The 26,047-nt window shown below is 54.2% G+C and overlaps 1 protein-coding gene across 2 annotated transcripts in view; it reads left to right on the top strand.

The window, feature by feature from the left end:
* The window catches only part of PEBP4 (phosphatidylethanolamine binding protein 4), a 76,622-nt gene that overhangs the window by 12,102 nt on the left and 38,473 nt on the right, over positions 1–26,047 (top strand). For both annotated transcript variants that reach the window (XM_040087691.2, XM_040087690.2), the window contains one exon: positions 24,635–24,733. In XM_040087691.2, the coding sequence (XP_039943625.1) occupies positions 24,635–24,733 (99 nt within the window). The remainder of the gene's footprint in view (positions 1–24,634; positions 24,734–26,047) is intronic.

The raw sequence follows: 26,047 nt of genomic DNA on the forward strand, positions 1-26,047 counted from the left end.
ACTGGGGGGGTCTCTGCTCCCTCACTCCCCTCTCCAGCTGCTCTCCCTGATTTTCGGAGGGCTCTGGCAGCAGCCGTGCTCTCCCGGGTTTTTCCCCCCGGGATGTGACAAATTGCTGAACGCACGGGTGAAAAATCCGGGAATCGGGAATCGCCGGGAGCTGGGCGGAGGGCAGGGGGTGCGGGAGAGGCCTGGCAAGCACACCCTGACCCCGCTGCCACCCTCCCCTGGCATTCTCCAAGCTTCTCCCGGCCCGGCTCTGGCATCTGGGACGCCTGGGGCTCGCTCCGAGCCCCAATTTTGGCGGCGGACGCCCCTCAGCCGCCCTCGGCAGGTCCCTTCCCGGCGGGGAATCCTGCTCCGTCCTGCTTTGCCACTCCAGCTGCGTTTCCCGAACATCGCCTCCCGCTCCGGGGAGCATCCCGGGGCGCTCGGCCTCACCCCTGGGCTGGGAGCATCATTCCCGGGAGCCTTCCCTCCTCCCCTGCAGCATCTTCCCCGGAGCCTCCCCGCAAGCACAGGAGCCTTTTTTTCTTTTTTTCTTTTTTTTTTTTCCCACGGATGAGTAATTATTCCCAATTTGGGGGCTCCTTCCTGCGCTGTAACAACCCCGAGCTCGCCTGCTTTTTTTATTTTATTTTATTTTATTTTTTTTCCCAGCTGCCAATCTCCAACAGAAATTCCCCTTTTTTTATTTATTTTTTTTTTTTTCCTTTTTTTTTTTTTTTTCCCCCATCACCGGCGGGAGGGGAAGGGATCTCGGTTATACAATCCGGGGTCGGGGCGACTATTTTGGATCCCTCCTTCCTGCCTGCAAATTGCGGCTCCGAATGTGACAAGTTACAAAACACTTGAGTCATTTCTCTCTCTCTCTCTCTCTCTTTTTCCTCTCTCTCCTCTCGCGCGCGCGCGTTGCCTTCCCCCCCCACCTCTCCCCCCCCTTCAAAATCCAAGGATTTGGGTTGGTTTAAAGGTAAAAAAAAAAAGGTAAAATTTTTTTTTTAAAAAAAAAAAAAAAAAGCAAGATGGGGCTGGGGATGGAGGGGGCTGTGCCGGCGTTCCCTCCCGGCCCGGGGGGCTGCGGGCAGCCCCCCACGCACGGGGAGCAGCCGGGGCTGTTTATGTAAGATGCTCATGTTCTGCTGAGCTGCAGCGAGAGCTGCTGTCGATTCCCAGGAAAACCCACGGCTGCCCACGTAGGATCTCCCGAGCAGGGTTGTGTAACGGGGAAGGGGAGGGAGGGGAGTCCGGAGATCCTGCCTGGGGAAGGGGAGGGGGGGAAAAGCTGGGTGTAAAGGAGTGGGAAAAGTCCGTGGTGCTGGGGGAAGTCCTTGGCTGCTGGGGGGGTTTGTTTTTTTTGGGGGGGGAGGGAGGGGGTGCTCTGGGCTGGTCTCAGCTCTCGGCGCAGATTTGGAGTTAATTGAGTCACTGGGTGACTTCCCAGCATCCCTGATTTGTTTGGATCTCGGGAGGAGAGGGATTTTCGCGATGAGATTCGGTGCCGGGTTTGAGGGAGGCACCAGCCATGGGCTTGGCGGAGGAGGATCCTGAGCGCTCCTGGAGCTCGTGGGATGGTCCCGAGGGGAGCGTCAGGCTGGACACCAGCAGGAATTTCCCTGTGGGAAGGGAGGTCTGGAGTCCCCATCCCTGGAGATGGGGAGCACCTGGATGTGACACCCAGGTGATGGGGAAGAGCTTGGACTCGGTGATCCCAGAGCTCTTTTCCAACCTGAATGATCCAAGGATTTTTTGGGGAAAACCCCGCCTCATTTCCCAGTGTCCCCAGTGGATCTGCCAGCCTCAGTATCTGAGGGAGGGGCCACATCCACAGCTCCAAACCAGCTCCGCATCCCCCCAAAATCGCCATTTCAACACTTTTTTTTTTTTTTCCTAAGTACCAAAAACTAATCCAGGAGCGCCGGTGCCTTGTGCTGCGAGGAGAGGAGCCCTCTCGGGGTGCCGGGATGGGAGTTGTGGGCCCAGGGTTACGTTTTTATCCCAATTTATTCCTGCGGAACCGAGGCGCCCTGCCCGGGAGCGCTGCTCTCCATGAGGATGTTCCTTCATTTCCATCCTCCCTCCTTCCCCACAACTGAACTTATCCGGGGTTATTTTTATTCCTCATGTGTATTTTTTTTTTTTTTAAGGTTGGTGGAAGGGGAGGAGAAAAGGAAAAAACCCAAAAAAACAAAAAACCCGAACCCAAATCAAAAACCCATCCATCACCACTCGTCTAAATTCACTTTATTTTTACTTCTATTAAAATTTCCCCTCCGGAATTTTGATAAGGCAGGGGAAAAAAAAAATTAAAAATTGAGGCACACGAGCGAGCTTCACCTGAGGGGAGAGCCGAGGCCCGGGGGTGAGGGGGAGGAATGCGTTTTGGGGCAAGGAGTGAGTTTAGAACTATTTTCCTCTTAACTGGAGCACTTAGCTGCGCTGCAAGCCATTCATCTTGTGCTTTAATAACTGCTTCTCCCTGCGAGATGGGATATCACAGCCCTGGATATTGCTTTTCCTGGGATCCAGGATCAAAGATGAATCTGCTCCCTCTAATAAAATACGTTTTCATTGGGATTGAAATCATTTTCTGCGCCCTGATTTTCCCCTTTGTTGTGGGTGTTGAGCTCTCCTTTGCCCCAAATCCTCCCTCGCTGGCCTGGGATTTATTTATTCCCCTTTCCCAAAGGATGGGAATTCAAATTCCCTCATTTCCCCCCAATCCCGGGGGAGCTCCAAGCACTGCCGTTCGCCTCGGGCTGTCTCGAATCAATTGATAAATCAGATATTTATGATTTATAGAGGATATTTCACATCCTGGGCTCTCCCCTGCCGTGGCAGCCGGTGCATTTTTGGGGTGCCGCGGGGTCTGTGACCATTTTATCCTTTTCCCTCCACTTTTTTATCAACAACTCATCCCCAGGAGCAAAACCTTTCCCTGCGCATCCCCTGGGGGATGTGACGAGTTTGTCCCCTCGAGGCCGGCCGGGAGAAGCTTTTGGAATCCCGGGGAAGCTTTTGGAATCCTGGAAGGGTTTTTTATTTTTTTGGTTTTTTGTTTTTCCTGGGAGCAGAGGGAGCTCTCGGCTCGCAGCTCCGCCGCTTCCCGGCGCCGCCTCGCCGCGATTGAAACCCCGAAACAAAACTTCTCCCTTTTCACGTTCCCCTCGTCCCGACCGTCTGTTAACTGCGCGTTTGATCCCGGCATCTCCGCGAGAAGGTTCCGATCTGAGGGATTCGTGGGAAGCAGGAATTAAGCAGCGGATCAAAGAGGCCGCTTGGGGTTTTTTTTTTTGGGGAGGGGGCGAGCGCGGCGGTGGCACCGGGGGACACAGGGGACACCGGGAGGTGACCCCAACACCCAGGGCAAGGGATTGTCACCTCCGTGCCGCGTCTGGGGCTCCAGGGGCTGGCGGCTTTCTCTCTTCCCGGAGGTTTTTCCAAGGTTTGGGAATGCTGGAGGCAGCCGAGCTTCCCGCAGCGCCGGAGCCCACGGGCGTGCGCCGGGAATTCCCTCGTTAAAACAAATATTTGGTGAGTGGGAAGAGGAGGGGAGGCAGCAGAGCTGCGGAGGGCCCCGAGATTCCGGGCCACACCCCCAAAAGGCTGAGCCCTCCAAAATGCTGTGTACCCCCCAAAATGATGAGTCCCCCAAAAATGCTGAGCCCTCCAAATGCTGCAGCCCCCCTCAAAATGCTGCAGTCTTCCAAAAAGTTGAGCTCTCCAAAAAGTTGAGCTCTCCAAAATGCTGAGCCTCCCAAAATGCTGAGCCCCCTAAAATGCTGAGTCTCCCCCAAAATGTTGAGTGCCCCAAAATGCTGCAGCCCCCCCAAATGCTGCAGCTCCCCAAAATGATGCACTTCCCCAAAATGTTGTCCCCCAAAATGCTGAGCTTCCCAAAACGTTGAGTCCCCCAAAGTGTTGAGTCCCCCAAAATGCTGCGCTTCCCCAAAATGCTGAGCCTCCCAAAGCGATGAAACCCCCAAAATGCGGCGCTCCCCCCAAAAATTCTGAGCTCCCCCAAATGCTGAGCCCCCCAAAAGCCGAGTCCCCTGTGCTGCTGCTCCCTCCAAAATGCTGCACCCCCCAAAAAAATTCTGCAGTCCCCCAAGATGTTGCTGCCCCGCAAAATTCTGCATCCCCCCAAAAATGCTGCAGAACCCCACGATCCTGCACCCCCCCGAGAAGCTGAGCCCCCATCCTGCTGAGTCCCCCCCAAAACTCTGCAGACCCCAAAATGCTGCAGCTCCTTGAGATGCTTCAGCCCCCCCAAAAGCCGCAATCCCTTAGGATGCTGAAGCCCCCCACAAGACGCCACAGCCCCCCCAAAATTCTGCACCCCCCAAAAATTCTGCACCCCCCAAGACGCTGCCCAGCCCCTTCCTCACAGCCCCAGAGGGGGGACAACGACAGAGCCAGGATCACCCCGAGCGTCTTGCTCCCACCAGATTTGCAAAATCAGGGTTTTTTTCTGCACTGAAACTGTTCAGTTCCCGCCTGGACCCGGCTGTTTTTGGGGCGATAATCCCGGATGGGAGTGGGGGGCACTCCCACTGGTTTTGGGGGGATAATCCTGCTGGCCCCAGGGGTCCGGACTGAGTTTCTGCTGGAGACTTTGCCCTGGTTTGTCGAGCAGCTGCTGGACCTCGTCCTGTCCTCGCCGCTGCCGGGAGTTCTCCCTCCTCACGGAGGGTCACACGCAGCCGAGGGATTTGCCAGATTTCTTCCAGCTGGAGGGAAAAGCCTGGGAATTTGGGTGGAGAGCTGGCTGTGAGGGAGGTCAGGGCTCCTGGCGGCTGGGGACAGTTTGGCTGCTGGGCTGTGGACAGAGTTTGGCTTTTCCCGGGATATCCATGAGATGAGCTGGTCCAGGAGAAGCTGCTGGCACAGAGGGAAACCTGGGAGCTGCAGTCTGGAGCATTTCCCATTGGAAAGTGCAGGAATGTTTGGAGAACAGGACTTTTGTTACCTTTATTCCCTTGTTGGAATGTCACCGCGGGGACAGAGGGATGTGCAAAGCCGCTCTGGCCCCTGCGGTGACCTCAGCCTTCACACAGGTGGTTTTCCCAGCAAAATCCGGTATTTGGGATGGGGATACCTCCGGGTGGATGGGGGGGATCCCTGTGGGTCCCTATCTGAGCGATGCCACCCACGTCCCACCCAGGCACCCGGAGTTTAAACCCCACCGATGAATCTTTCCAGGAAAATCCTTCATGAACCAATTAATCACCTGAATCCAGGGCAGGAACTGCACTCCAGGAGCTGCTTTTCCCAAAGGCTTGAGGCCACAAGGCCGAGGGAACTCTCTGCCTCCTCTTTGCACACCTCAACACACAAAAACCCCCTCCTCCAGCAGGGCAGGCGTGCAATTCCAACCCCACCGCGCTCACACACACGCACACGCAAACCCCTGGCAGCCTCCGGACGGTGAATTAAACGAGGATGAAAGGCGAATGCCAGCTCTGGCAAAACCCTAGGACAGGAGCCATCAGCTCCGCGCAGCGTCCTGGGCTTTTCAAAGCACGCCGACGGAATCTGGCCGCTTCATTTCATCCCCTGTCAATCAGCGTCGCCGCCGCCGATGCTCCCTCCTCCTCCTTTTAGATCCCCCCGTTTGTTTCGGCGCTGCCCGGAGCGCAGTTGTACCCCAGCCAGGCAGCCCTCATCGCCGAGCGATTAAATCGTCGGGAAAAAACCCAGCGGAGACGTCTCTTCTCAGACATAATAGTGAAAAGGGGGCGGCAGGGATGGGCACGGGGAGGGGGGCGACGGCTCCGGGTCTATTTCTGCTCTGATGTGTCCTGGCGCCGCCGGAGCTGCGCCGGCGATCACCGGCTGCAGGTGGAAAAGAGGGATGTGCAGGGAATGTTCCTAATCCCAGGAGGGTTTGGGATGTGCAGGGAATGTTCCTGATCCCAGCTGGGTTTGGGATGTGCGGGGAATGTTCCTGATCCCAGGAGGGTTTGGGATGTGCAGGGAATGTTCCTGATCCCAGCTGGGTTTGGGGTGTGCAGGGAATGTTCCTGATCCCAGGAGGGTTTGGGATGTGCGGGGAATGTTCCTGCGCCCAGCTGGGTTTGGGGTGTGCAGGGAATGTTCCTGATCCCAGGAGGGTTTGGGATGTGCAGGGAATGTTCCTGATCCCAGCAGGGTTTGGGATGTGCAGGGAATGTTCCTGATCCCAGCTGGGTTTGGGATGTGCAGGGAATGTTTTCCTACACCCAGCAGGGTTTGGGATGTGCAGGGAATGTTTTCCTGCACTCAGCTGGGTTTTCCTGGTGTCCCAAAGTCCCTGGTCCCGGGGGTTGGTCCTGTTTTGGGGTCAGGTCCTGCCGCAGCTGTGCCGGGTTCCTGCAGGTGCTGTCGCTGCATGCAGGGATTGGGGTGTTGGGGAATTTGGGCATCACAGCAGGGCCTGAGCATTCTGACATCCAAGGGTGCTGATCCCTGAACATCCTGATATCCGAGGATTCTGATCCCTGAACATCCTGGTATCCGAGGATCCTGATCCTTGAGCATCCCAGCCCCTGAGCATTCCACCACCCAAGGATCCTGCCTCTGAGCATCCCAGCCTTTGGGACTCCTGGTCCCTGAGCATCCTGACCCTTGAGCGTTCTGATCCCTGAGCATCCTGGCCTCCAAGAATCCAATCCTCTGAGCATCCCTCTCTCCAAGCATCCTGACCCCTGATCATCCTGACCCCCAAATCATCCCGACCTCTGAGCATCCCGACTCCCAGACATTCCATCCTCCCAGTCCCGCAGCTGTTCCACATCCTGCCCCTCCAGCATCCAGCCTCCCGGCACCCCCGGCCCCGAGCATCCTGGCCCCGTGCCTTCCCCGGGCGCAGCTCCCTCCCCGCCGCTGGAACCGCGTGCTTCAATAACGGGCTGTGACAGGACCGTGGAGGGACGGGGGAAATAGCTGTGTGATCCAGGGTTCTCACTTCACCGAGTGTTTCCTGCCCTGGGTTTGGCCATTCCCAGGATAAAACCGAGCGATGAGGGCTGCCTTAATGAAAATTCCTGTCCCTTGGAAACACCAGGGTGACCATTCCAACGCTGTCGTGTCCGAGTGTTCCTGAACCTCTTTTTCCTGCAGAGGTTTGCAGCAGCAGCGTGACCCCGGCTCTGTGTGTGTCCGTCCCGGCCCGTTGGAAGTTGCTTTCATTCATTTTATGGTTGTTTTTTAATTTCTCTTTAAGGATTTTATGCTTAAACGTAAAGATTTAGGAAATCCCACCCTGCTCATCACCTCCCTGGGGCGGTTCCAGCCGCTGCCACCGCACCTGGCTCTGTCCCGAGCGGCGAAGCCGGGCTCGGATCCAGCTTTTCCCACACGAAACAAAACCTCTCGGGGTGGGAATCCAAGACTCTCCATCCCAGAGGAGCATCCACGAGCGGCTGCACATCCCGGCTGGGGAGTGATGGCTCTGGGGGTGTTGTTTGTTTGGGAAATAGGATCAGAAATAATCCGTGGGGTTGCGGTGTGGCCGCGTAGGGCTGGGCCAGCCGCCGCTTTTCCATTCCAGAAATGTCACTGAGTCACGGATGACTCAGAATCATAATGGGAGACATTTCCAACCCCGTGCACGACTCGGAGACGTCTCTTCCAGGGATATTAGAGCTGTTTGTAAAGTCCAGGCCTTGCCCCGGCGCTGTCCCTCCCTCCCCGGCCGCTTCGCGTCCCCGCCTTGGCCGAGGTGACAGCCCAGCGTGCGGCGGCGGCCGGGGTGCGGCTGAGGATGCTGCTCCGTGTCCCGCGGGATCGGGGGGGACGCATTAACGCTCCCCATCAGGTGACAGGTGTCTATTAAAGTGCCTCCCGTCACCGCTGCCTCCGGCCTGCCCTTGACCCGGGGCTGTGCCAGCAGACAGCTCCGTGTCACGCGCGACCTCCGCGGGTGACCTCAGCGCCGGGGCGGCCGCGGCTCCCGGGATTTCGGCTGCCGGAGGGAGGGGGATCTGTGTCTGAGCATCATCTGGGTTCGCTCCGCCGCCCTTCCCTCCTCTTCCCGCGCAGGGAAGCGTCCTTCCTGCTCCCGGGTGACGGGAAAGGGACGGGTCTGCGCGGTGTCCCAGCGGCACGGATGCGGTGGCACCCACGGGGCAGCGCTCCCCTCGGAGCTCCCTCGGTGCCTCCTCTTCCCACGGCTCCTCCAGAGCCCATTAATCAAGCAGGATTAGGTAGGAACGGAAGGAGGTTTGATCCAGTCAGACCAGTTCAGGGCTCCGGGGTGACCGGTGTGGGTCGGAGCCGGCGCCGCTCCCGGGGCGACGCCGCCAGCCGGGCTCGGGGCGCCGCGCGCTTCCCTCCTCGCTGGAAATACTTTCTCACCAAATAGCATTAAATATTCCTGAGCTGTGAACATCTTGGACTGATTTTATTTTCCATAAATAAACTTGTTGGGAGATATTTGGAGATGGGCCTAAGCTGCAGAGCTTGGACTGGCTCCCAAATCTCGCTGCTGTTTGGGCTCGAGGGGTTGGTTCAGGATGGTTTCGAGCTTTATTTCGGTTTCAAGGGGTTGGGATTAGAGAGATGCCCTCGAACAGGACCCTCCCAGCGCTTTCCCAAAATCCCTGATCCCTTTAAATGCTGTTGAAGGCGGGAGAGGGGATCACAGGCTTCCCCTCACCTCCAGGCGTGGCTATAGGTGATACCTATAGGGGCTGGGCATTTTGGATGAGGCATTTCCAGTGGGATCAGCTGGATTCTTCCAGAGGTATCACATCCCGGTTTTTATGGATTGGGACCGTGGATGTTCCATGGTTTTGGCACTGTGGGGTTTGGGGGCACAAATCCTTCCTCGTCACATTAACAATTTCCCCTCGCCCCGATGGAGAGGTCTCCAGCACATCCCAGCTTCTTGCTGGGAATTTGGAGCTTTCCAGATTGGATAGAGAAAGGCAGAAAAAGACAGATTAAAAAAACAAAAACAAAAACAAAAACAAACAAACAAAAAAACCAAACAAAAACCACCCCAATGATGTTTATTTCTTTTCCGAGGGGGAAATGAAGCGGGAGAGCTGCAAGGGCGCGTTTGCCAACCTGCTCCCGGCACGGCGCAGCCGGAGCAGGCCGCAGCCGGATCCGTGGGGCAGGGAGGTTTCGTTCCCGTCCTTTCCCGAGCGTTTCCCTGCGCCTGATGCGCAGTGACAGGGACCGGATTGCTCTTCTGGTGAGCGCTCGTGCTCCCCAAACCCCCGGCCGTCCCTCAGCCTCCCCTTCCCTTCTCGTCCCTCATCCCCCAGGTTTATTCCGGGGGAAGAGGAGTTGAATCCGCCCTGTAAAAACTCTGTCGCATCCTCATTAATTTGGCCGCGTCTCCCTCGCTCGCCTTAGGGAAGCATCACATTTTTAACGAGGCTCCGGAGGGGGGGAACGGCTCCGTTTTGACAGCTGAGGTGGGAAAGGTGCAGCGTCAGGGTTTGTGGGCGCTCCGGCTGCTCCGGGGGGCTGCGTTGGCCGTGTGGAATTCCCACACCGGGAATTCCATCTGGGCTTTGTTTCACCCCGGGGCTGCTCCCGGATTTTCCCGGGGTTTCAGGGCGCGGACCGAGGGCCGAGGGGTGCTGCTGGGTGTCCGCAATTCCCCGCTGTTGTCGCTGCCATCCCAGCGTGAGGCACCTCCAAACCTTTAGGAGGACCCCAGGATTTGGCACCACGGCTCAGGATCAGCTGCCCTGGCTAATTCTGTACAATTCTGCTTTTTTCCCCCCACCCCGTTATTCCTAAATTTGAGCATTTTGTGGTGGAATCTCATGGCGTGGTCTTATTTCCAAAGGATATTGTGAATATATTCCAAATAATCTTACATAAATGGCGTCTATTCCTAATTAATTTATATATTAATATGATGTATAATCCAAATATATTATATACATTATGCATTTTCACAATGTATTACCTATAATATTCATACTCCCGACGTATTACCTGTAACACAGCTTTCCTGTACGTTTATTTTCTATTCCATATATTTAATGCTGTATCTGGCACTGCATCCCTGAGCCCTTTTTGTGCTCAGGGCAAGGATCCGTGGCTTTTTTCTGTGTAAGGCCAGCGGCTGATCCGTAGGGATCTTGCTCCATCCCGGGAGCTCTTCTAACTCATTCTAATGCAAATGTGCATTAGCTGATAATCGGAATGTTGAGTGGATTATTTCACCCCCAGACGAGCTGCTGCAAGGCACATTTAAATTTTTTATTTTTTTTCCCTTTTAATATATTAAACCCAAAGGAGAAAAAAAAAAAATCCAAACCAATCCTCCCTGCCACAAAGAAACCCATCCTGGGATTAGGATCGATCCCCAGGGATCTGGGCAGGAAGCAGGATCTCTCTTTTTCCCCTCTCGAGGCCATAAATAAATGAAGCCCCACAACCCGGTGACACCCTCTCACAGCTCTACGGCGGGTGCACCGTAATTGCATCGGCAAACATTTGTGTTGTAATTAAAGCCAGGAGCCACCAAACCATGAGAAATCAATTAAGAGGAAGCCTGGCAGTGGGAGCGGCATCCCGTCCCTCCTCCCTGTCCCGATAAAATGCTGCTTCATCCTTTCTCTTCCACCCCCCAAAAAAATCCCACAGAAGGGGTTGATCCCCGATAAATGTTTTTATTTTTCCTCCCAATCTCCTGGGTGCTGGAGCATCCCTGCCCTGCGGTGTCCCAGCGTCGCTGCTGGCGTCGATTTTGGCGGATTTGGGGAGCGGAGGGTTTGCCCTGGCTGCATCCCGATGTCCACATGGGCTTGTGGGGTTATTTTGGGAGCAGCCACAGTTTGGGTGGTTGGTCAAAGGCTCCGGGCTCAGCTCCTGCCGGGGGCAAATGGGAACGTGCAGGGAATGGGCATTTTATCCAGCAGGGTTTGAGTTTTGGGGTGTAAACAGGGAAGGGAGATGAGCCCTTAGGAACAGGACCCTGCCGTGAGGTATCCTCAAAAATGTTTAGGGATAACGGGAGAAATCTACACCCATCTACCCCCAGAAAGGACTTTGGGGATTTTGGGCGTTTGGGAATAAACAGCCCCTAGGAACAGGACCCTGCCATGAGGTATCCTTAAAAATGTTTAGGGATAATGGGAGAAATCTACACCCATCTACCCCCAGAATGGACTTTGGGATTTTTGATGTTTGGGAATAAAGAGGAAAAGGAGGTCAGCCCTTAGGAACAGGACCCTGCTGTGAGATCTCCTTAAAAAATGTTTAGGGATAATGGGAGAAATCTACACCCATCTACCCCCAGAAGGGACTTTGGGGTTTTTTGAATTTTGGGGTACAGGGAAGGGAGATCAGCCCTTAGGAACAGGACCCTGCCATGAGGTATCCTTAAAAAATGTTTAGGGATAACGGGAGAAATCTACACCCATCTACCCCCAGAAAGGGCTTTGGGGATTTTGATGTTTGGGAATAAACAGCCCTTAGGAACAGGACCCTGCCATGAGGTATCCTTAAAAAATGTTTAGGGATAATGGGAGAAATCTACACCCATCTACCCCCAGAAAGGACTTTGGGGTTTTTTGGGGGGTTTGGGTATAAACAGGGAAGGGAGGTCAGCCCTTAGGAACAGGACCCTGCTGTGAGATCTCAAATGTTTAGGGATAATGGGAGAAATCTACAACCATCCACCCCCAGAAAGGACTTTGGGGATTTTGGGGTTCGGGAATAAACAGGGAAGGACCATCCCACTGCGGGAATCACGGAATGCTGCTGCTGCCTCTCCTCCAACCCCTCAGCATCTTCCCCAAACCCCCTCTCACGCCCAGGAGCAGCTTTTGGCTCAACCAAAAAAACGCGGGATTTGTCTGGAAGCTTCCACCCCCTGCTCCAACCACGGGACGCTTCACCCACGGAGATTCAACTCCCCCCATGCTCTTGGAAAAAGGAGCCGAATCCACCAAAACAAACCCTTTCCCTGCACGTGCGGCTGCTTCCCCCGGGAGAGGCTGGAAGAGAGACTGAAGCGCATGTGACAGATGTTAATCGCATCATTTAATGCACTCCTGGAAGGCACTTGGATACGGGGAACGGGGAGGAAGAGGAGAATAGGCCATTGTCTCCCGTTTCCGGCGGCATCCCCCCGGGAATGGAGAACCCCGGGGTGCAGGATTCACCCGGGGATTGAGGGAGGTGGGAACGGCAGCGCGGAAATTCGGGAGTTTTCTGGTGCCTCCGCGGTGAATGCGCCTGTTTCGATACAAAGGAGTGGTTAAAAAAAGGGCATAAAAATCGGTTTGGTTTTGTTCCCAAAGGGATGTTTGGGGAGGGAAAAGGGGAGAAGGGGGAAATAGGGATGGGGGGATCGTATCTGATCCACAGCCTGGACCGAGCATGGAAAAATAGGGATGGAGGGATCACATCTGATCCACATCTGAGCATCCCGTGAGGAAACAGGGGATACAGGAAAGGGAAAAATAGGGATGGAGGGATCGTGTCTGATCCACAGCCTGGAGTAAACAGGGAATACAGGAGAGGGAAAAGTAGGGATGAAGGGATCATACCTGGCCCACATCTGAGAATCTCTGGAGCAAACAGGGAATACAGGAGAGGGGAAATAGGGATGGTGGGATCACTTCTGATCCAGACCCTTGAGCAAACATGGATACAGGAGAGGGAAAAATAGAGGGATGGAAGGATCTCGCTTGACCCACACCTGAACATCCCTGGAGTAAATGGGGAATACAGGAGAAGGGAAAACAAGGATCACATCTGATCCACACCTGGGCACCCCTGGAGGAAACATGGATACAGGAGAGAAGGAAATAGGGATGGAGGGATCAGATCTGATCCACACCTGGGCATCCCTGGAGCAAACATGGATACAGGAGAGAAGGAAATAGGGATGGAGGGATCAGATCTGATCATCCCTGTACAGAAGGAGGGACACAAGAGGGAAAACTGTCATGGAAGGACCATTCCTGATCCGCACCTGAGAACCCCCGGAGCAAACACCCACTGCTTGTCCTGCGGAACGGTGGAACCCCACCCGACATCCGTCGCGGGCGGCTCGGGCAGGGGATATTTGCCAGCAGCAGGGAATTGCATTTCCAAGGCGGGAGCAGCATCCCATGGGCCTCTTCCCTGATTGAATTCCCCCTCGGTGACCCGGGAAGGTAATTGAGGCGCAGGGGAGCCGGGGCAGGCGGCACCCCCTGGAAATCAGCACCTCCAGCCGCCCCCCCGGGAGCCGGGCAGCAATTGAGGCGAGCTGACTGGAAGGTGCCTAAAAGTAACCAACTTATTGCCTAATAGATTTCTCAGTCATGAATTCCCCGTGCTCCGTATGCCCCCCAATCAGAGCAATTACGGATTTAAATGGAGCTGGAATCCGTGGTGCAGAAAATGCCCGTTTTCGCGGGAGATTGGCCAGAGGTGAGGGACCTGCAACACCCCTGGTAATGAAAGCTCTTCACAGCTTGCCGTGTTCCACCCGGGAATAATTGCTGCAGCCTGTGATACGGATCCGGCTGCGTTAATGATGCCCTGTTCCTTTTCACAGGACTCATTTCAGCTTTTTCCCCCCCTTTTTATTTCTTTCTCCTTTTTTTAATTTTTTTTCTTTTTTTTTTTTTAATTTCAAAGCGCCGAGGCATCGTGGGAATTAACGCATTAACGCGGCTGCTGTGGTGCTGGGGGTATTTTCCAAATGTTATTCCCGGGATCGATTAACAAAGCGCCGGGGATCGGGAGCCTCGGGAAAGGGGGCGGCTGGAGGGGAAGGGAGGGTGACACGGGTGTCATCCCTCTGTCCATCCCCTTTGGAGTTTATCCGCCGTGACAGGGTGGATTTATCAGAACAAAGCACGCGTCAGGGATTTAAAAACAACAACAACAACAACAAAAATTTTAAAAAAAGATATTTTGGATTGGGAATAAAACTCCCATTAACTTCCGAATGAAAACCACATCCAAGGGAGACAGTTGGCTTCTCCTCTGAGTTTATTATTAAATATTTTACCAGGGAGGGAAGTTCTGAGCTGAGCATCTTTTCCCTCCTGTTCCTGGCAAGAGCAGTTTGTGTGGAGGGAGGGTGAGCTCTTGGTTGTTTTCCCGAAGCTCTTCCTGGGGGTAGCTGGGTGTGGATCCCTCCCATTATTCCTAGATTGAAACGGCTCTTTAATGAGACCCCAAGGCAGGGCCCTGTCCCTAAGGAGTATTGGGAATGTGTCTGCACTTCCAATATATCTCTGTCTGTCTGGAATATACTCTGCATTTCCATATAGCATGTATAGAATATGTAAAGAATATATAGATAATATAGAGAGAATATATGGAGAATATATGGAGAGTGTATAGAGAATATATAAATAATATATGGATACTTTATAGATAATATATGGAGACTATATAGATAATATATAGGTAATACATGGAGACTATATAGATAATATATATAGGCAATACATGGAGACTATATAGATAATATATAGGTAATAGAGAATCTATAGAGAATCTGTAGAGAATGTAGTCTCTGTTTCCATGTAGAAGCTATAAATTGAATCCAGAAATATATATTAAAATACACAAACATATCTAATCTAGATGGAAATATAGAATACATATCCCCTCCTGATATATGATACGTGATTTGTATATTATATTATATTATATTATATTATATTATATATTATATTACATTATATTATATTACATTACATTATATTATATTAATTATATTACATTATATTATATTATTTCATTTAATTTAATTTTTTAATTTTATCTTATATTTTGTTCTCTCTTCTTTTCTTTTATTATTATTTTATTTTTATTTTTATTTTATCTTATTTTATTTTATTTTATTTTATTTTATTTTATTTTATTTTATTTTATTTTATTTTTATCATTTTATTTCATTTCATTTCATTTCATTTCATTTCATTTCATTTCATTTCATTTCATTTTTATTTTTATACACCTTTTTAAATAAGTTATTCCATTTGGCGCACAGGGGTGGGAGGAAGGCCCTGCCTGGTTTTTTGGATACTCACAACCCGGCAGCAGCAGATCCCGGGCGCTGGGAGGGGGCCCAGCAGGTGGATGGATGCCGTGGGTGGGTCGGTGCTGCGTCCCCAGGGACGGAGCCGGACGGAGCAGCTCCTGAAACGCTTTAATTTCCCCCCAGATGGAACCGAGATGTTTTTCATTTTTCCCTCCCCGCCTTTGCGATGGCTCCGGCGGAGGCTCCCGAGGGGCTCCGGGATTAATTTCCCCGGGTGACCCCGGTGCCGGAGGGGCCGCGGGGTCTCGGCGGGGGAGCAGAGGGGACCCGCGGCCGCTGATAGCGGAGCTCGGGGCTCTCGGCGCTTTTGGGCTGCGAGGAAATGGCATTTGCAGTTAACTCAATCCCGGAGCGCCGAGATTCAATTACCGGCCCGGCCGGCACCGTCCCGGGGGACAGCGGTGTCACCGACCCCCACGGTGGCCTCGGGGGCGGCCGAGGGTCCCCGCGGAGGAGTCGGGGCTGGAGAGGGGTCGGGGCGCGTGCGGGAATGGACAATGAGCAGGAATCGTAGGAACGGGGATTTATCCCGTTCTGCTCCCCATAAGGAACCCGGCCGTGGATTTCCTCTCGGGGCAGAGCTGGGATTTGGTGGCCTTGAGGGGTCACTGAATGTGTGGCACCAGCTGAGGGTGGTCCCGTGTCCCCCTCTCCACGCAGGGCGTGGGGCAGAGCCAGGCAGCTCCCACAGGGTGCTCCCACAGCTCCCACAGCTCCCACGCCTGGATGGGTTTAGGGCTGATCCCGGTGGAGCAGGGGACGGAGAGAGGCTGGGGAGGAGCTGGGGAGGCTCCTCTCGACCCCATGTGCTGCCGTGGGGTTCCTCACAGAGACCACGGGGACATCTGCCGGGACACTGGCCGCGTTCCTGACGTGGGGAATGCTCAGGTCACCTGGATTTCCCACAGCTGGGATCTGTCCTTGTCCCCAGATCCTCCTCCCTCAGAATGACAGAATGGCTGAGGTTGGAAAAGGCCTCTGGGGTCACCGGGTCCGAGCTGTGCCCGATCCCAGCCCGTCACTGAGTGCCACATCCAGGAATTCCTTGGACACCTGCAGGGATGGGGATCCAAACCTCCCCGGGCAGCTCCAATCCCTGAGCTCCCTTTCCATGGGGAAATTCCTGCTGCTGTCCGCCCTGAGCCTCCCCTGGCCCAGCCTGAGGCCGTTCCCTCTGCTCCTGTCCCTGTTCCTGGGAGCAGAGCCCGACCCCCCCGGCTGTCCCCTCCTGTCAGGAGCTGTGCAGAGACACAAGGTCCCACCTGAGCCTCCTTTTCTCCAGGCTCAGCCCCTTCCCAGCTCCCTCAGCCCCTCCTGGAGCTTTCCCAGCTCCCTCAGCCTCTCCTGGAGCTTTCCCAGCTCCCTCAGCCTCTCCTGGAGCTTTCCCAGCTCCCTCAGCCCCTCCTGGAGCTTTCCCAGCTCCCTCAGCCTCTCCTGGAGCTTTCCCAGCTCCCTCAGCCCCTCCTGGAGCTTTCCCAGCTCCCTCAGCCCCTCCTGGAGCTTTCCCAGCTCCCTCAGCCCCTCCTGGGGCTCCAGCTCCTTCCCCAGCTCCGCTTCTCCGTGCCCAGTTTGGGCCACGTGTGCCGGGTGTTTGGCACCATCCACAGCCCCGATCCCAGCGGGAAGCCGGGATTGTGACTCTGGGATAATTCCACTTGTGCCAGAGCCTGTGGAAATGCTTTTTCTTTCCACAGAGCAGAATCTAATCCAGAAGAGAAGAAAACATTCATTATTTCATTTTCCCCAGTACTTTTGTGTGCTCATGGGATTTTGATGGTATTAATTATTATTTAATTTGCGCCTTGGCAATTTGTTTGTGCTGAGCTGTTCTGGTATTGGAGAGCCAGCAATGCTCAGTCCTTTTTGCATCTCCATCTGCACTGCCGCCCTTCTTCCCAGATATCCATGAATCCCTCAATCCCATCCAGCTTTCTTCCAGGTGCTCCTCCTGTCCCATCCAAAGCGTCTCCTCATTGTCCACCTCCTCCTTTATCTGATTTTCTTTGTAATTTCTGGCTACCAGACCCCAGCTGGGAAAATCCGAGCAAGGATCATCAGCCTGGAGTCACAATGTGGAGGAGCTGGGGCCTCCTGGGTGTTCCTGGTTTGCAACCCCCATCCCAGGGGCCAGCGTCCCGCTGTCCCCATGGAAACATCCCTCTACCCCATCTCGAGCTTCCCCAAATCCCCATCCCCTCACCTCTGTGTGAGGATCCCTAAATCCCCATCCCTCCGTCCCCATGAGCATCCCTCAATCCCCCTCTCTCCATCCCCACACGTTCCAAAACGTTCTTCCACCCAGATTCCACAACATTCCTGCATCCCATTCTTCCATTTACGATATCCTTCCATCCCTCCGGCCCCATGAGAGAATCCCTCCATGTCCACAGGAGCATTCCTCCATCTCCATACGAGCATCCCGTTATCCAAACATCCGTCTCTATCTCTTCATTTCCATGTGTGCGTCCCTTCATCCCATTCCAGCTTCTCTCCATCTCATTCCAGACTCTCTCCATCCCATTCCAGCCCCTCTCCATCCCATTCCAGCCCCTCTCCATCCCATTCCATCTCTCTCCGTCCCATTCCATCTCTCTCCATCCCATTCCATCTCTCTCCATCCCATTCCATCTCTCTCCATCCCATTCCAGCCCCTCTCCGTCCCATTCCAGCCCCTCTCCATCCCATTCCATCTCTCTCCATCCCATTCCATCTCTCTCAATCCCATTCCATCTCTCTCCATCCCATTCCATCTCTCTCCATCCCATTCCAGACTCTCTCCACCCCATTCCAGCCTCTCTCCATCCCATTCCATCTCTCTCCATCCCATTCCAGCCTCTCTCCATCCCATTCCATCTCTCTCCATCCCATTCCAGCCCCTCTCCATCCCATTCCAGCCCGTCTCCATCCCATTCCATCTCTCTCCGTCCCATTCCAGCCCCTCTCCATCCCATTCCAGCCCGTCTCCATCCCATTCCATCTCTCTCCATCCCATTCCATCTCTCTCCATCCCATTCCATCTCTCTCCATCCCATTCCATCTCTCTCCATCCCATTACAGCCTCTCTCCATCCCATTCCATCTCTCTCCATCCCATTACAGCCTCTCTCCATCCCATTCCATCTCTCTCCGTCCCATTCCAGCCCCTCTCCCTCCCCACCCTCGCATTTCCGAGCCAGCATCCCTTCATCCCAGCCGAGCCTCCCTCCATCCCCCTCCATCCCCGCCACTTCCCCAGATAATGAGAGCGAGTTTAAAAAACTTAAAGCCTCTCCGTGCCCGCGGTGAGTGACACAAATGGAGTTCATATTTAATCATCTGTTAACTCGTTGTCTATTATAGCTCTTTAATAGCACCAGAGATATTCTTAATGAAGCATGATTTAAGGTATTTACAGCTCTAGGACCGACAGACATCACTCACAGTGTGCAGGTAATGAGGCGTAAAACAGCTCTGGAAACCGTAAAAATGGGAGAGAGAGAGCGAGGAGGGAGAGAAAGCAGGCGAGGAGTTCGGAGCTGAATTGTTCCAGGGTTTGTTTTAAAATGTTTAGGCATTTAAAGTCATTTCAGCTTCGCCGAGGTGTCTGGTAGCGCCGAGTTCAGCAATTCCCAGCGCTGAGAACCCCCGGCTTGCCAGGAGGGGTCTGGGCCCCCGATGCTCCTGAGACCTCTCAGGAATCACGAGAGGGAGCAGGGGAAAAAGCTTTTGAGGGTCTCGTGGGTGCATGGGGCCAAAGCCTGGGATTTCTGGGTGCATTTTCCCCCTTTGTTTTCCCACTCGGTGGCACAACCACCTTTGCTCACGGAGGGGACACCGCCACCCTTCCCTTCGCTCGCCTGCAAATGCCACCCCTGCGTGAGGTTTTTTATTTTCTTTTTTTTTTTCTCCCCTCAGAAAAAAAAAAAAAAATTAAAAAAAAAAACCACGAGAAGCCGAGCCAAGTTTTGGAAAATAATTTGTGACGGAGGTGCCATCCTGCATCAAAATATTGTGTGGAAAATGTCAAATGTCACCAATCCATGTGTCCCCCCGCGTGACAGTAATTGGGCAGGACGGCTGCGCTCTGCCACCGCGGCCGCTCGCCGCCTCCTCCTCCTCCTCCTCCTCGCACTCCGCTCGGGAAATGTGTCGCTTCCCGAGTCCATCCCGGCCGGAGCGGGGCCGGCCGCGGTGTCCCCAGCCCGGGGACGTGGCGCTCATTAGGCTCCAGTGGTGATAAACAGCTCCCGGGGAAAAGGGGGGCTCGGCAGCCGGGGCGGGCAGCTCTCGGCGCCTTGGTTGCCTCCTGGATTTGGGACACGCGGCCCCATTCCCCGGTGTTTCGTCCTCGAGGATTTGGGTGGAATCCCCTCGATTTGGGGAACCCAAAGCAGAACCGCGGCAGGGTTTTTGATTGAGGAATCACAGCCTGTTGCTCCCCTCCCTTCCCAGAAGTGCTCCAGAGGCACCGTCACCTGCACTTCCAGCACCACGGAGCCTTTGGAACATTTATCCCGCCTTCTGCCTGGTGGTGTTGGGCGTGTAACACCCTCATCGCCCTTTTATTGCCGCTCGAATTGGCTACGAGGGAAAACAAACTGCTCCTCCGGAGCAAACAACCCATTCCCTAAAGCATCCCAAGCCCTTAATCCGGGAACAGACCTTTCACACACACTCCTCAACCACCCTGGATGAATCAATCCTCATTAGGACATTAGGCTGCATAAATATTTGGCCGGTGAGGGAGCCCCGAGGGAGAGCAGAGGGACTGGGGGAAGAGTTGCAGTTGGAAATCCAATGAAATTCCCTTCGGCAGCGGGAGCCAGGCCTGGGAGAGTCGGGTCAAGCCTTCAGCCAGTGCCACTTGTCCCCTTGGGCAAGTCCTGCGGAGCAGGGTGAATTTTGCTGAGCTATATATTTTTGTTATTATTATTATTTTTTTTCCCCGTGGAAGTGGCGAGGCGCAGGTGGGAAAGGAGGAAGGCAGAATCCTGCCTCGCTTGGCAGCTCCTTCCCGAAGCCACAACACAACTCGGTCGCAAACAATTCCTTTGCCGCCGAGGAAGGAGCTGGAATTTCTCTCTGGCGAGGAGCAGCAGCAGAATTGCGAAGCCAATGCCTGTTATAGAAACTTTTTAGTACTGGGGACAAGCCAAGAAAAGAGCCCAGATTGATCTCAAATCTCAGCTGGTGCTGGCGGCGCTTCCACCTCCGACTCCTCGCGCTGGTGGGACGTGAGCTGGACCCTCCAAGCGTCCCTGAGGAGAGCTGGGATTGCACTTCCCAATGCTCTGGGTACTCTCCCCAGCTCTCTGCCCAGCCAGGAGCTCCTGCCCTGATCTGGAAGGTGGTTTTGGGGTAGATTGAGGTTTTCTGGTTTGTAACTGAATAAACCCAGCTCTTCCCTGGCTGCATCCCCCATCCCATCTCCACAGCAGTGGGACCAGCCTGGATCATCTCATGGCACCAAAATCCTTCAGAGCAGGATAATCCAGGCTGTGGCAGCGCCAGGCTGCAGCTCCCGGGGAGGTGAAAGGGGTTTTTTGGCTCAGATGTCGTCGCAAACTGTCCGTGCCACGGTTTCCTTCGGCACCCGGGGAAATTCCTTAGGACCTGTCAAGGATGTGTGTGGCAATGGGGCAACTGGATATTTCACCTTGTGTGGCAAGGGGCTGGTGGAAATCCCGTGCTCCGGGTGGGAACGGACAGGGAACAGCTCAGAGGGATGGGTGAGCTGGGAGGATCCACACCGGATCCACCCAAACCTGTTCATTCCCCGTGTTGGGAAGCTCGGGCTGGGGCTTGGTTACTTTTGGGATGGAATTCCTACGGCAAAGCTGGGCACCATCCATCCCCTCCCTTCTCAGAATAAAGCACATTTTAATCCTTTTTTTCCCTCCATGCCCTGGATAAACCGATGCCAACGGGTTGGACACACCAACACGGACACCCCTGGGCTCCTCCAGCTCCACACCCATCCCGAACCGGGCATCCCTTGGCAGGGCAGAGCTCCGAGGCCGCCCCGGCGCTGCCGAAAATGCCGGAGCACTGCATGTGTGCTGCTTCCATGTGCGCTGGTTTCCAAGGAAACCGCTCGCTCTACATGTGTGTCGCTTAACACCCTATTTGCTTTCATTTGGATAAGTCTTTAATTCCTGCGCAGCCCCGGCTCCGCGGGATCCGCTGAGCTCCGTGTGTATCCTCAGCCGCACAAAATCCCTCTCCTGCCCGCCCGCCCGCCTCTTGGAAGAGTCGCTGCCTGCTCGGAGCGAGTTTCCTAAACCTGTGCCTAATTGGGGCGGCTAATGCTTTCTGCAGGAGTAACTGGATGTTTCCCCGCTGGAAACAATCAGCGGGGAAAACACGGAGCGCAGGGCTCCCGTCACCTGCCACCGGCCCCGTGCGGGGTGGAGGAGCAGGGCGAGGACGCCGGCTCCCAGGGATGTCAGGGGGCGAAGCCGGGCGGTGCCGGCATGGATTTGAGTCCTTGGGCAGGCAGCGGCTCCTGTCAGTGGTTTAATGTCGATTTTAAAGCGTCCCGGGGTGAGGAGGCAGGGAAGGGTGGCCATGGAAGGGTTGACCCAGTTGGTGTCACACGTCAGCATGGAGAAGGGAAAGGTTCCAGGGAGAGCTCAGAGCCCCTGGCAGGGTCCAAAGGGGCTCCAGGAGAGCTGGAGAGGGGCTGGGGACAAGGGATGGAGGGACAGCACACAGGGAATGGATCCCACTGCCACAGGGCAGGGATGGATGGATATTGAGAAGGAATTCCTGGCTGTGAGAGTGGTGAGGGGCTGGGCTGGAATTCCCAGAGGAGCTGTGGCTGTCCCTTGGATCCCCAGCAATGCCCAAGGAGCACCCTGGGACAGTGGGAGGTGATTCCCTGCCAGGGGATGGAACTGGCTGGAATTGAAGGTCTCTTCCCACCCGAACCATTCCGTGACTCCATGGCACCGGCAGGACACACTGGGTCCTGCACTCCAGCAGCTCCTCCATGGCCTGGGATGAGCAGGAATGAGTGACAAAGCTTTGGGGGTGGCTTTTCTCCCTCCCCCCAAATTTTCATCCGCAGCCACCCAAAGCGGCTTTTTCTTCCCTCTCCCCCTTCCTCCCTTCCCTTTGCGCAGCACGGTGCCGCCCGTGCTCGTGCACCGGAGGAATTTTCTGATCCAAAGCCACTTTCCTCCTCTCCCAAAATCCCTGGGGCTGGTTCACGCTTGTAAAGCTGAGCAGCTCCCGTGTCACTCGGGGCTGGCTCCCGTCTGCAGCCCTGACAGCAGCTAATGCTGTTAGCCTGTGTCGAGGAGGGATTTCAGCATTAAAAACCCCCAAAATCACCGCACTCGGGCTGCTCTGCCGCTCGCAAGCTGTTGAGAAAAACATCTCCCCCGTCGTTTGGGGTGCCTGGCACAGCTGGGGGACATCGCACAGGGGGTTTTGGGGTGGTTTTGGGGTGGTTTTGGGGGGCTGCTGCAGCCCCGGGAGCAGCGCAGGGTGAGCAGCCGGGATTAGCTCGGCTCGGCTCGGGCTTTGCTATCTTTAGGTGGAAGGTGAGGGATTGTGGCTCTTAGGGTGGCCGGCAGGTGAGGAGAGAGAAAAATCCCGCGGGGCCGGCCCGGCTCAGGGCGCTGACCCCAGCTCCCGTCCCCAGCGGGGTCTGGCCCCCGGCCGCGTGCGCCGTCACCTTTCTAGGCCACAATCTGTCCCCAATTCCGAGCCTGCTGTTAGCTTCACTTGCACTCTATTCTCGTGTTTGCTGTTATTTTTTAACACTTTTTTTTTTTTTTCTCCTCCCCTTTTTTTTTTTTTTTTTTAAATATATAATTTTTTTTTTTTTTTTTTCATAAAAGCACTATCCTCTCCCCAGAGCCTGCCTGGAGCGAAGGCATGGTCTGTACAACTGCAATTATTTCGAAGAACAGATGGAGTGAGGAGCAGAAAGTCTGTTAATAGTAATAGAAATGCTACATGTTAACCTGGACAGCACACGATGACAGTCCCATGACTACACGTTCTGTTCCCACCAGCTGGGCTCCGAGCGGAGCCGAGAGATTCAGAAACGCCGAGCTCGGCTCCGCACCCTCCCCAAAGTTAGAGCTCAAATTCCTTCACACTTCCAGCGTAGGGTTTTTTGGGTTGTCGGGCTTCTTCTCCCCCCTCCCCTCCTCCTCCTCCTCCTCCTCCTTCCTATTAAATGTTGATTTCGGCGCTGTTAAGGAATTTTGCTGCTTTTTCCCTCCTTCCCTCTTTTTTTTTTTTTTTTTGATTTTTTTTTCAGCCGCCTGCAGCTGGGAGCGCGGTGGGGAAGGGTGGCGGCGGCTCAGCCTCGAGGTCCTGACCTTCAGCCTCACGTGGTGACGCCAGCACGGCCCCTTTCCCACGCTCACATCTGCGGGGTTGATGTAATTCCCCCACCCTGGATGATGCCAGGCCGGGATTTACGGAGCCGGGCAGCGGCCGCGCTCCCGGGCAGGGCGGTTCGCGGGAGCTTGGGATTTTCTCCTCGGCTCTTGCGAGACAAATGGGTGGAAATCCGCGTTTTTTTTTTCCGGTGGAAAATGGCGCTCCCCACGGAGGTGGGGTCTTTGAGGGGTTTATGAGACGTGTGGGATGCCAAGGGAAGGGGGCACAGGGGGGGTCTCTGGTTATGGCAACGCCCCAGCGGGATTTTGTCTCTTTACCCCGGCCAGAGGTTGGGAAACGGAGCAAAAATATTGAGTCAGCCCCAAGAACCTCGCTGCGCAAATCCCTGCCTGGTTCCAGGAGCGGCCAGGGACTCAGCCACGGAGCTCCAGCTAATTCCAGTGGGAATTGCAGGGCTAAATCCCAGGGCTGTTTGTGAAAGCCCAGCCCCCGGGGCGGCTGGAGCCGAGCGTGGCACCGCTGGCGCCCGGACAGACGCACCTGGAGGTTTTATTCGGATATAGATCCCTTAATCCGCGTGCTTGCGGGATAATCCGGCGCCCCAGGTCCTGCCAAATCCCTGGAGATCAGCCGGTTTTCCCTCCACAGCCTGCTCCAGAGGTCACTTCCAAGCCAGCTCCATCCTCAGCGCACCAAAATATCCGCCTGGGCTCCGTGCCGGTGGCACCTTTGGGTGCTGGGTGCCCTCAGTGGGGACCTGGGGTGGGCTGTGAGGTTAAACCTGGGGTTAAACCAGAGTTATCCGTAAATCCCAGCTCTCTTTGGCCAATTCCATCACCCAGGAGAGGCACCTGACCCCCATGTGCTGCTTGTTGCAGCATCCCCGGAGCATCTTTTGGTTATTTGGGCATGTGTGGGGCAGAGTTTGGCTCCTCACAGCCAACCCCATGGATGATGGGGTATCCACCTTGTCCCCAACCACCCAAAAAATCCCAAAAATCCCAGAGCAGCTGCAATCCTGCGCCTCGGTGGGATGTGGTGAGAGGAGGGCTGGAAGCAGAGGGAATTCTCCTCGTTGCCTTTTTCTTTGGAGGGGGCAGAACCCACATTTTTCCTCTGGAAAGGTTTGGGATTAATTCACCCCCAGCAGGTTCCTGGCCTCCCCTCCTCGCTCACCTCCGGGGTGATACCACCAGAGCACACCCGCTGGAAAAGACTGGAAAAATGCGGATTTGGGGGTTTCCTGCTGTCACCCCAGGCCCACAGCATCTCCCCTTCTCCTCTCTTGCAGAGCAAGAAATACGTCCTGGTGATGGTGGATCCCGACTCTCCCAACAGAGCCAACCCCCAGCACCGCTTCTGGAGGCACTGGCTGGTCACCGACATCCTGGTGAGTCCTTCGGGGTCGTTCCCAAACATCCGGGGAGAGCTGGATTCCCACGGGATGCAAGCTCCTCCCGCCCGGCAAAATCCCCAGCGAGCGTTTGCCAGGGAAATGTAAATGGTGCCGGGCGTGTAGGTAGGGAAGTGCTTCCTCAGGCTATAAAAGAGCCAGGCTGGTCCAAAAATATTGCTGCTTGGAGTTTTTGGTTTTTTTGTTTTTTTGTTTTTTTTTTTTCCCTCCTCCTTCTCCTGAGGAAATGCTGGGGAAAAAAAGAAAAACAAAAAACCCAAACCCAAAAAACACATTTTGCCAACTCCCCACCACCGGTTTTCTCAGCGGAGACGACGCGTCCTTCCAAACAGCTCCTGCTGCCGGTTGGGTTTTGTGGTTGAAAAAGTGGGTTTGGTGGAAATCTCAATTCCTTTTCTGGTTTTTTAGCTTTTTGGGGTTTTTTTGTGGATTAGAAACGGTTTGAATTCAGTGAGAAAACAAGGGGGAAAATGAGTTTGGGATGAATTGTGGCGCTCCCCAGCGCTGTGTCCATGGGATGAGTCCTTGCCCCTGTCCCGGCGTGTCGTGGCTTTGCTCCCAGAAATATTTAGGAAAAGCAGTTTGTTCCCCTCCTGCTTGCTTTTATGTCTTCAAAAAAACGGGATGTTGCGGCCCTAAATCAATCTAACTGATAATCTGGGTACTAAAGCCTAATTAAGATATCAATTAATTTGCAGCGTGCATTTAACAAGAAATATCGCGTCGTTCTCCTCTATTATTCTCTGAAATTACTGCTGAGGGCTCTTTGTACAGCTACCTTAATTAGACATTTTATTGTTAATGGGCATATTAAGCAAATTAAAAACGGGATATTAATACTTTCCATGAATTCCATAATTGGCTGAAAAATAGGAAGCATCGGGAATAATTGCGGGAATTTGTGTACAGGACTTGGGGGCCTTTTTCTTTTTTATTTTTTTTTTGGTGTTGTTTTGTGTTTTTATCCTTCACAGAAACCGTTCTGCATTTCTAACAACAGGGTCCTGAAAGTCTCTCATTAATTTTAATATTTACCAAACGCAAAGGAGCCCAAGCTCCAGTGTTTCCTTCTGTACACAGATCCTTCGGAGCCGTTCCCTCTTGCTAATTATTGTGGTTTTCCTTTTTTTTTTTCTTTTTTTCTGGTTTTTTTGGGAGCATAAAATCCTTTAAGGAGAGAAGGGAAATCTGGGATTTCCCTCCAGCACTAATGGAAGGTGGGATTTTTTTTTTTCCCCTCTGGCTTTTGTGATCTCTAAGGTCAAAAATTCCATGTCAGGCCATGGAAGA

This window comes from Hirundo rustica, chromosome 28, assembly GCF_015227805.2.
Source record: "Hirundo rustica isolate bHirRus1 chromosome 28, bHirRus1.pri.v3, whole genome shotgun sequence".
Classification (NCBI taxonomy): domain Eukaryota; kingdom Metazoa; phylum Chordata; class Aves; order Passeriformes; family Hirundinidae; genus Hirundo; species Hirundo rustica.